The 11957-nt window shown below is 31.8% G+C and overlaps 1 protein-coding gene across 1 annotated transcript; it reads left to right on the top strand.

The window, feature by feature from the left end:
• Positions 1–1276: 1276 nt before the first annotated feature.
• LOC100305849 (uncharacterized) lies at positions 1277–4069 on the top strand. The gene is made up of 7 exons (NM_001250681.2): positions 1277–1469; positions 1623–1674; positions 2364–2441; positions 2752–2783; positions 2888–2921; positions 3177–3244; positions 3794–4069. Exons 1-7 carry the CDS (start codon positions 1332–1334, stop codon positions 3935–3937), a joined length of 546 nt encoding a protein of 181 aa, NP_001237610.1. The 5' UTR covers positions 1277–1331; the 3' UTR covers positions 3938–4069.
• The last annotated feature ends 7888 nt before the right edge of the window (positions 4070–11957 follow it).

Here is an 11957-nt window from a genome sequence, read left to right as displayed (position 1 = left end):
TTTGAAATCAGGTGGCTTCAAGTTTTCGGTAAAAAACTATGCCTTGATAACATCCTTTTACTCAAATTTACGGACAGAAACAATGCTAAAAACGAATAACAATAGTTACCAATACATATGAAACATTGATAAAATACTGCATGCTGTTTTTTTACATTCGCGGCAATAAACATAGAACTTATGTCCTCGTGCGAACAAATTTATAACTACTAGGCTGGTGTTAGTGGATTAAATATTGCATATCATCTTATCTGTTTTAGATAAATTTGAGCTTAAGATTATAAAATTTGACGTGTTATCAAACAATTTTTTTAAATATTAATAAATTTTATTAAGAGTTTTTAAAGCAAAATGTTGGATTTTTTAAATATTAGAATATTCTTACATTAATACATCAAAGTATGAATTATGTATTTAGCTGATACTCTGAATTTCGTAAGCTCTTCAAATATTTCAAATTACAATAGAGAAATTTAACATTAATCAAAATGTTATTAATTATATTCTAAAATTATCAATGTTTAATATTATTGTATATACATTAAGGGATATTTAGTAAGTCTAAAATATTAATGTATTTAGCTTAAATTATTTTATTTGACATTAGATATAAATGTAGTTTTTCTTATTAATACATTTTTTATATAGGTTACAAATGTAATATTCTTTTTGTTAAGTATTAAATCTTATTATTTAATATATATATATATATATATTGAGATATTTTGAAAGTATAATTAATAAGACTTGAAATTTATAAAATATCAGTTATTTTGAAATAAAAAAGTCAAAATGTTAATACTTTTAGGTAGGAGGTAGTAAGTATTTTTAATAAATAAACACTACACGATTTAGAGTAATTATGATTTTAACATTATGAGATTAATTAAGAAGAGATAAATAATTCAAAATTATGAAATGGTTAAACTGTATCTATTGAAGGTTGAAAGAGGCTCTTATTGGACTTCAATTTGTAAAATAAAATCTGAAGAAGAGGACTCGGTCGTAGGCATTAACCAGTGATTAGTAGCTAGAATTAGTAGTGTAGTGAGTGGAAGGAAAGGAGTTGCAGAAATATCACTTCGTATTCTAAGTGTCAAATCTGTTGCAAATGAGTTGCCACCAACTTCGCATTCTCGTTTTCTCAGAAAAGCGCCACGTGTGGCTACACGTGTTCTCCAACCCACTTCTCTAAAATTCTGTTGGTTTCTTTCTTTTATCTCTTCTCTCTCTCCCTTTGTTGCTATTATTACCAACACTTTGCTTCCTTTTTCTTCTCTTACCAAGTGAATCTCAGAGAGATCTTGAATCAGTAGTTTATATTAGTTAAGATGAACCTGAACACGAGCAGTGACTTGGAGACTCGGTCTCTGCTTGATGAGCTTTGTAACTTTAATAAGAAGGGACTCTTAGACCTTGGACACCCTCTTCTCAATCGAATCTTTGAGAGCTTCGTCAAAGCTGCTGGAGTATATCTACATATACCCTTTTCTCTCTTTCTGTATTTTGTTGTTTGCATGCATGCATATATGCATCTTGAACCAATTAATTTCTCATTGTTGTTTTAATTCTCTATTTCTGTCTCTCATGGCTTGTTGATCGTGTGTTCTTTCACTGTATAGATAGGAGCGGTTCAAGCTGTGTCCCGTGAGGCTTATTTCACAGCCATTGACGGTGCAATACTCCTCCACTTGCTGTTTTTCATGTTTAAATATGTAAATTATCATGATTCATTATTATATAAAATAACACGCAGGAAGTTTGTTTAAATTTATTTCTTAGAAAAAAAAATACTTATTCTAATAAAATAAGTAATTTTATGTATTCTTAGTGTGATTCTCTAAACTCTTACTACTTACAAAAGAAAAGATATTTGCTGGTTATTTTGAGAAACAAATCTCATCTTTTAATAAAACCCCACTTTTTTAAAACACTTATTTTAAAATTATTTTTTTAAGTTTAAACAAATCATTCATTGATTAGATTTAAAGATTTGATTGGAAATGTTATGTTATGTAATGTAATGTAATTCTCTGGTGTCTTGATAAATCAATTTTCATATATTTTTTCTTTGAAAAAGAATAACTTTTTTCTCTCTCAGCAGAACTAATGTTGATCCAATTTGAAACAAAAACGATTTTTGGACAAAAAAACTTAATTGACACCTATTCAGATAAAAGAGAGAAAAGAATAAATATGATAGATGATTGGATGTGATAGGAAGATAAAATATAGAAATCATGAGTGTTAATTAGATGTTTGAAAAAGTTGGGTGTTAAAAAATCGTTGCTCAAATAAAACATACGAATATTATGCAATGATATTGATGTATTGCTGTGCATGATAACTATTCATAATCGTAGGTACCGGGGCTGATAATAGTGGAGGTTTGCCACCAGAAATTTCAAGCGCCAAGAAAAATCGTTTGCCAGGTCTTAAAGGTACATGCCATGCCCGATTCATTATCAGTGATAATTTTAATAACTACATCCAATTACTTTTTGCTCTTGTTCAGTTCTCAAATGAAGTGTGGGTCTAATATGAATATTTCAAAGAATTGGAGTAGAAAATAGATTGACAACTCCCTATCTCCACCAAAAATAAAAAGAGAGAAAGAAAAGAAATTGTGTCCAAGTCTTTTTATGTCAATCTCTTCATTGTTATGCTGAATTTATTACTTTCTGTGGGGAGGAAAGCTTTAAGTTGGGAAAACATTGATATTTTGTTCTAATTTTTGTTTTGTGCATTTAGGAGAGACCAGTAACAAATCTCTTGAGGCCATGGTGAGTTTATAATATTATATATACTTTTTTCAAACATAATCCTTCAACGCCTGCCGTTCTGTTAATTGTGTAGTCTCTTCTCTTTTCTTTTTTCTCATCCTCAGGTGAAGAGCACGGGCAAAGAGTCCTTACAGTGGGGTAATGAAACATTACCACTTGCTTATGTTATATTAAAATTTGAATTTGCTAAAAGGAATAGTGATTGTTTTTAGCTCTGTAATAACTTAAATTTGCCAAAGTTGCAAGGCTTAATTGAGTCTCAACATTTTCTGCTTTCCTCTTGTTTATGTTCTGTGTTTATTCTAAATGGTTATTTTCCTGTATTGCACAATTTTAAACGCAAATTTCCCTATTTATAGGACATATGAACCTTAAAGATTCTGTTGAATGCAGGAGTGGCTGCAGGATTGTATTCAGGTCTCACATATGGGCTAAAGGAAGCTCGTGGAGCTCATGACTGGGTAATACTTATTTTTTTCTCGGTATATTTTATGAGTTTAAATTTGACATCTCATGATCTCAACCATAATACAATATACTTAAATATTTGAACTTATGTGGCAGAACATCACATCTATCTCATCCTACACTTTTAAGTTGCTGGAACAACAATACCTATTTTTGGGATATTTTGATCCCTTCTTGTGGACCATTTTTACCTTCATAATTGTCATTCTCCTGTGAATGATAAAAATACTGCATTTGTATTGTGCTCAGCAATCAGCATAGTGCCATTTGATATATCTCTGCCTTCTAGTGTTCATAACATTAGTAACATCACAAGATATAAGGTGGGTTGGATTACTAAGGAAGAAAGGAAAGGTCACTGATTAAGGAAGAAAGGAATGGAGAAAGGAAAAGTCACGGGTTCAATCCTTCTGATAACAAAAACTAACATTCTAATAACTAATATTTGTCATATTTGTCGATAAAAAAAAACATTAGTACCATCATAAAATATTATGTTCATAACAATAATAACATCATAATCTGTATTATGTTTGATGCAGAAAAACAGTGCAGTTGCTGGAGCAATCACTGGGGCGACCCTTGCACTTACATTGGAAGACTCCACTCATGAGCAGATTGTGCAATGTGCCATCACTGGAGCAGCTATCTCCACTGCTGCAAATCTTCTCACTGGAATTTTCTAAATGGATGCCCTGTTCTTATTGGCTTTTAGTGACCTTTTTCTCTTCTGAACTGTGACAGTTATTTATAGATATTTAAGATGGACTTGCAAGCATTTCCTTTTGGATTTTTAGTCATCAGTGATGAGTTTCTTGTCAAAGGATTTTGAGTTCTTTTTTTTTTTCCTTTTGCTCACGCATACCTCTTTTTCTCCTTAATAACCGTTCATCTACTAGAATAATAATCTACACTTGACAAATTAAGTTATTTGTCCACGAATTGATGAAACACACTACTAAAATATTCTAGTATCTGATTGAGAACAAATCAAAACATTCAAAATATAAAAATAAAATTGAATACATCGTGCCTAAATATATACACAAAGGATCGAAAGCTAACTGCATGTAATGAAAAAAGAGATTTTTTTTCTAGGAAGGAAATATAGTGGATGGTTTCCATTACGTTTTCGCTGTGTCACTTTGATGATTATCTGTCTGTAGCAAACCGAGTGCAGCCAAGTATTCTAGGATCAATAATCAACACCTATATCAGAACATGTAACGGTCTATCATAGTCATATCTTGTGTCTAGGAAGACCAATAAGCATAACACTGTTGAACTCTATAACATAAGTCAGATATCAATAGTAAATAAATGTAATATAATAACCAGTTAAACTTTACCTGGAGAATCATCCTATATATAAGGCCTCAAATTTGTCGACCTTTTTTATATTATCATATCCGCTAATAAATATGTGTCTTTCAAGGATATTAAGTTCGCATTTTGTAATTTATATATAGCTAGGACTAATTTTTTTATATTATTTTAAAATTTGAATATATTATTAATTATTCAGTTTAAATTTTAATAAATATATATTAATAGATATGTCAATAATATTTAAATATATTTTTATTACACATATTCTAAACATTTATTTTTATTGAAGGTATTATCCTAGGTAATATCTCTTTTACTTTAATGATGCAGGCTTCTTTTTTTTTTTTTACTTTCTTTTAAAAAAAAATAATTTAGTTCATTTTTTAATTGTGTTATTGGTATGAAGTATTTAATAACTTTGTTGATGATTAATCTTAGAAGGTCATGGGTATTTTTGGTAATTTTAAAGAAATCTAGACAACTGCCGAAAAATTATCAAAAAATGCTTTTAAATTATAGTTAATATTCTAAGTAAAAATAATTTTTTTACAATTATATTTTGGCTAAAAATAGGGTTTTAGTTAGTTTGATGACACTAGGGAAATTTTTGTAACTGTTTGGGCACCGGTCCTGAATTATTTAAAAATCATATTCGAATAGTACTTGATAATCTGAAGAAAATGCATGGTGTGTGTCAATTTTTTTAAATTCCTTTTATATTTCTAAATATAAATTTTTGAATAATTCAGAAGTAGAAATCGATGGAAATTGAAATATTACGAGAAGCCAACTAACCGTTATTAAGCCAATAGGGGGCTATTAAGTATTTGTGGTTTCTCATCACCACAAATATTCAAATAACCTTTTTGTTTTATGCCAGATTTTTTAGGGTAGTGATTGTTCTATAACAGACAGGCTTGTATTTGATATTGGTACGTAGTACCACTTGTACCATTTTTTCTAATGAATACTTTTGTAGCTGATAAAAAAAACATTATTAACCCGACACACCACATCTCAACTGGTGTGCACCATAGATAGTACCACCAAATATAAAAGTTGATAAGCTCAGATAGGTCATGTCTCAACTAGAGCAACATAGACAATTCCGCCAAGGAAAAGTATTCATAAACATCCAATGTATTATTATATACTTAGTGAGAGATAAAAGAAAAAAAGTATAGGTATATATTATAGATATTATGATTTAGCATGACGAGAGACATAAAGAAAAATTATATGGGTATTGATAAGTGTTTAAAAAGTGCGTGTTTGTGTAATAGTACTCTACCCTCAAATATAAAAAGGATAAATACATTTCAACAATTTAAAATTTTATTCTATACCTAGAGAGAAAATAGAAAAAAAATAGATGGATGGATTAGGGTGAATCCATGAAAGAGACATATATAGAGAGAAAATAATAGATATGACATACATGTGATGTGATGCAATAGGCCGTGAGAGATTAAAAAAATAGGTTAAAGTGATTGATAAAAAAATGAGATGAATGAGTCATTGTTTAATAAGAAGAGAGATAGAGAAAAATGATAAATGTTGATTGAATGTTAAAAATAAGATAAATATAATTAGAAATGTTATTATACACCTAATGAGAGAGAAAAAAAAGAAATATTGATAAAGTGTTTAAAATAATGAAATATTTCATGTTATTATTTTTTAAAATTATGGGGTGTTCAGATATATGATGAGTTTATTTAAATTTTAAAAAATAAATTTTAAATAAAACTTTTTATATTTGAGTATTTTTTAAGAAGCAAATAAAATTTATTTCTTAAAATAAAAAATTACTTTCTTTTACAATTTTTAAAAAATACATTAAAAAACAAAAATATTTATTTTTATTAAAACAAATACTTATTTTATTAAATAAGTTTAATTTTTTTTTTCATGATTATCCATAAAATTGATCAGCTTAGATATGTTGATGATGTAACGTGCTTGTGCGTCACAATATTGGAAAATTGTTCTATATCTTTCCATATTCCGCGAAAGAGAATTATCAATCATTTCATATAAATTAATTAAGAATTGATGTGCACTGAGAATAAGGAATAAAAATAGTTATTGCGGACAGCTGATGCTTCACTAATCCTTGGCATTTGCTCAAGTGCGCACATCTTAAACGAGCCACACGCACACACACAGAGAATAGAATTCTCCATTTCAATGAACACTCTAGGGTCAGTCAAACAACTTTTATACATATATATCCAAAAGTAAAAACCATTGCGGAAGATGAACGCTTCCTTCTATTCAAAGACAATGATTTATTATTCTGTATAAGCTATATGAAGTACTGATACCGACATCGAACACGATACAGATATAAACACGTCAATACCTGTAATGTTCAAAATATTCAAAATATAAAATATAATATGGGTGTCGTGTCGGTATTGAACAGGACACTTGTCAAACACCGAACACAATAAAAAACTGGAGTATCCGTGCTTCATAGTGTATAAAATAGTGTATAAAAGCGCATCTTATAAGAAATGCCAGTGTCACTCAGTGTTCATCACAATAGCAATATTCATCATTGTACATCAGAATCCCAGTGTAAGGTTTTCCATCATGGGAAACTTTCAAAGTAGCAACAATTACTCCGAGATGTTTTCGCTGGACAGTTCATCCGTGGTGTTCGTACGCAAAAGCAAGAGCCCCAAAGGGCGTGAAGTTGTGGACACTTGGAGTGCAGATTACTTCTTATTCGGAAGAGCAAGCTGCGAACTCGAACTAACCAAAACCAACCCCAAGAATCACAGAGAAGAGTTGTCCATCTCAATCCACGACCACGCATCCAACCACACAAACGACAACGTCTACTTTCAGGTGAAAATGAGTGTCGAAGAGGGTCTTCTTCTAGCAAGCTCCACCCTAAACGGACCAAGAAGCATGCAGCGACTTCCCGAGAGAAAAAACCCTATTTCGCAAGGTGGTGGGGTTCTCAAGTCCTCCTCCTTCTTGTATGGACGAGACACTGACAGAAAGTGCCTTATCGTCATTTTGAGGGAAAAGAGAAGCGATGACGATGAAGAGCTTCCTTACATGATCACCGTGAAGCACTATTTTGTGGCGGCGTGTTGTTCTCATGGTGTCTCTTTTGTGGCAAAGATTCGCAGCAGCGATGGAGGTTTGAGTGTTGAGCTTGGGAAGCCTTCTATTCGGCCCAAAGGATCCTTGTTGTCCATGTTTGATGATGTCAAAGGGAAAGGGTGGTGCCCTGATCCCATCGAGCCAATTCCCAGCCAAAACAAGAATCCTACAATTGCTAATATTAATCCTGGCCTCCAAAACCTCCCCATCGCCGTTATTGGCAATGGAGGATACTTTAAAGGCAATGGTAACGGTTCTATTAACAATAATCCACTCTTTTATAATACTAATTATATTTTTTACTCCCAGCATAGATCCAATGATGGATATTTTTACTGTTGAGAGAAATTAGTTGACACTCCCTCATCATTACGTGCTTGTTATGTATAAATCAAGAAATATAATAATTTTTTTTAATAAAATAGTTGTGACGTTTTTTTTAATTTCATAATAAATATGTGTAAATTAATTAAAGTTAATGTAATAAGTAAATGTATAATAGATAAAAAAAAGGAAATTGATGTATTTATTAACTTTAGAGGGCGAGCCCTGGTGCAGCGGTAAAGTTGTGCCTTGGTGACTTGTTGGTCATGGGTTCGAATCCGGAAACAGCCTCTTTGCATATGCAGGGTAAGGCTGCGTACAATATCCCTCCCCCATACCTTCGCATAACGAAGAGCCTCTGGGCAATGGGGTACGAAGTTTGATGTATTTATTAACTTTACAAATACAGAAAAATAGAAACAATTTTTTTCTTAAAAAAAATTGACAATTAAAAAGAAATGAAAATATTACTTTCTTTTTTATTAATTGCTGAATGATCAGTGGATAATTATGTGCTAGATAAGATAAATATTTCATTTACAAATCATGATCATGATATATGTAAATGATTTAATGAGAATTTGTTGACCAAAAAAACTTAGTAAACTTATTAGTATTTATGGAAGTCTTTTTGTGTCAATACTTCTAAAATAGAAATGTTAGCTTCAGATTCTAAAATATACTTTTTTAAACATTGATTAAAATTTATTGAAAATTGCAAAAAATTATGGCTGTAGCATCTTATTAAATGACACAAAAGTTACTTTCATAATTGTGAAACTCTTTGGTCATGTTTGATCAAATCGGTCCAATAGAAACTCGATGACCTAATCGAATCAATTTTATTATTGGATCGATCACATAATTAAATTAGGATGACCCTATTAAACCCGGTCGACTAGGTATTAGATCTTAATTGGATCAATTCGACTTGACCGATTTTAAAAATAATAATAATTAAAAAATAAATCATCTCCACAATTTTATTTTGATGTCTTATTATTATTAATTATTATTTTAGATTTTAAAGAATGAATAAAATAATATTAATTATATATTTATATAATTTTAAATTTTTTATATATACGGGTGAAATTAAATTAATTATTTGCCCACTAGTTACATCATTGAATCACTACTTCGACCATATCAATAATCGGAATGCATTTCACAACTATGGTTGTTTCACCATGGAAAAGAAGAAGGCGATCGCCAATAGTAACGTGGTGGAGAGGGTAAAGGGCACACATTCCTTTGTTGTTGGGGACGAAACTCTGAATGTGAAAGTGAAAATAATAAATGTTAGCAGAGTTGGTTTACGTGTTGATGTGGATGGTCCCGTGAAGGTTGCGATGAATTATTCAGAATATGTCTTGCAGAAAATGAAGGAGAAGATGAAGAGAGAGAGGGGCTAGTGCGATGTTACTTTTTGGAAACAACACCGAACAACCTCAGCATATTGTCACAAGCACCGGAATATCCTACTACCCTACGACCCATTTATTGGGGACGAATATGTATCTCCAGGATACAACGAGAACATGTGTATACCTCCATAGCTCCTAAATGTTAATTGTATTAAATCTAAAATTAATCCCATTAATGGTAAGTATATCTACCCTTTCCACGATGCCATACTTAAAATTTGCAGCATGGCACAGGAAAAAATGAAACTCCAACCCTACAATCTCACAAGCAAGCCCTTGATAAGATTTTTTGTGTCCCCTCTTTTAGGTCACTTTCTTATCTTCTTAGTGGTGATCTTTAACATATATGCCTTGCATTCTTTTAACGCTTTGAATCTGTACTACGTACGTAGGTTCACTTTTACCGATAAATGAATGATTATGCATGACCGGGATTAATTTTGAGAACGTGAATTCAACAAAGATAGTATCATATATATAATATAAAAAAATTCCAGAAGCAATGCAAGTAAAAAAATAAGAGTGCTGTGAGTCTTAAGTCTGGCATTTTTTTGTTGCAAGTCAACACCGAAATGCAGAAATCTAGGGAGGGTGAAACAGGCGAAGTCTCTGCGGGAATGTGCATCACATACTCACTAGGTAAAACACTCGTAACATTGTCCATAACCGAGGAGGGTTTCGCAGGTCGCATAAACGTTGTATACATTGACATCTCCGAGGACAGCGGCAAGGGCTCTTTTGCAAACCTATACCTGCGGGTCACAAAAAATGAAAGGTACAGAATCTTATGTAATTATGTGAACACCAAATTCGAGGGCTCGTACGTACGATTCCTTTAAGGAGAATTATAACCCTTCTCGCCCACCACCATTCCTTATTATTCTTATTTTCACGTGCATGGTCTCTTCGCCGACAACAAATTTGTGTGTGGCCTTCACTCTCTCCGCGATAATGACATCATCCTCGTACTTCTTCTTCTCCAAAGTGAAACAACCGCCGAAGTCGCCATCGCGACAAAAGTAACAAATAACTTCTCTTTCTGGTAGAAGTGGAGGGGCCAGTGAAGCTTACAAAGGATTATATGAATCATGTGGTTTCAAGAATGGAGAGGAAGATGAAGAGTTAGAAGGAGGCAAGCACGGTGGGTCTTGTTAGAAACACTGTGGGTCAATGTTTGCCTAAGGGCAGCAATAACAGAGAGGATGGTGATGACTCTCGCATGCATATGCATTGTTTGATTACTCAACATACGAATAATCGACTTATTAATCCAACCTTGTATCTTGCATGAGACGTTTAAGAGGAACAAATTAAAACTAGTTCATACTGTGCATGTTTGTTTTTGGGTCCTAGGTCTGAGATCATGGTGTTCTCTAGCTCACTGAGTGAGAGACTAATCCTGCTGACGCTAAATGACTATCATTTGCCTAAAGAAATTTTACAAATAATGGGAATTGAACACAGATTTTTCTGTTGAATAAATAATTCTCACTCTTGTAAACACAGTAACCCTTATAGCATACTGTGTCCTTTGGGTTATGATAGTGCACGTTTAATATGCACTTGAAGTTACTTTGATTCGCGTTCCAAAAGAAAAGTAAGAGTTCTGATCATTTTGTAAAAAGACTTTTATCTATTTGATTTTCATACATACACTATATGAGAATAAGATAAACAAATTACCAGCTAGTGCAAGTCACCATGTGTATGGTGAAGATTGAGTGATCAATTGTATTATCATTTAGAAAATTATAATGTGATAATTAAAAAAAAATCTCATGAATTGTGTGTTTTAATTTTAATTATTTATAATAAGATTTATTTATTTATCTCGACAAATATTCTCAAGCCAGATTTGTCCGAGTTTTATAAAGGAGTATAAATTCTCCTACTTCTAATATTAATGAAAAAATACTTCAGTCTAGTTGGAAAACAATTCAATTTGATTCAAAGTACAATGTAGTTTGAATTTGAGAAAATAATTTGTTGAACTAAAAAAATAATGCATATTTTTTTCTTGTCTAGTTTGATTCAAACGAAAGGTTTGTCTAAATTAGTTTAGTTATTATATAGTTCAACTCAGTTCTAGCTTTTTGAACACCCCTTATGGTCTTTAACAATCTTCACCACACCTACTTTGTGGGCTAACAATCTCAATTATTATGTCATGAGGCTTAATATATCTAAACTTGATGGAAGTATGTTAGTTAGGTTCGATCAGATCTAAACTCGATTATCATCCCAAGTTAGAAATTTGACGAGGTTTAGAGAAATTGTGAGCGATCGTGAGGTCTAGGGGTTGTCTTACGATTGAATTTAGGACAAAGTGAGTTTATGAACCATAACTTGGAGATTGAAGATTTTCAAGGGATTCCATTATTAATGGGGCATTTAGTGTTAGTTTGATGTTTGAGGTTAAGGAATCATTTGTGGGTCTCTTCGGGTGATTTTAGATGGTAGGGTAGTCATTTATGGCATAGGAGACGCAAATTTGCGGTAAAATCAC

The sequence above is a fragment of the Glycine max genome, chromosome 15 (genome assembly GCF_000004515.6).
Source record: "Glycine max cultivar Williams 82 chromosome 15, Glycine_max_v4.0, whole genome shotgun sequence".
NCBI classification, from domain to species: domain Eukaryota; kingdom Viridiplantae; phylum Streptophyta; class Magnoliopsida; order Fabales; family Fabaceae; genus Glycine; species Glycine max.
Note: the sequence above shows the minus strand (reverse complement) of the source record. Positions and strands in the feature narration are given on the sequence as shown.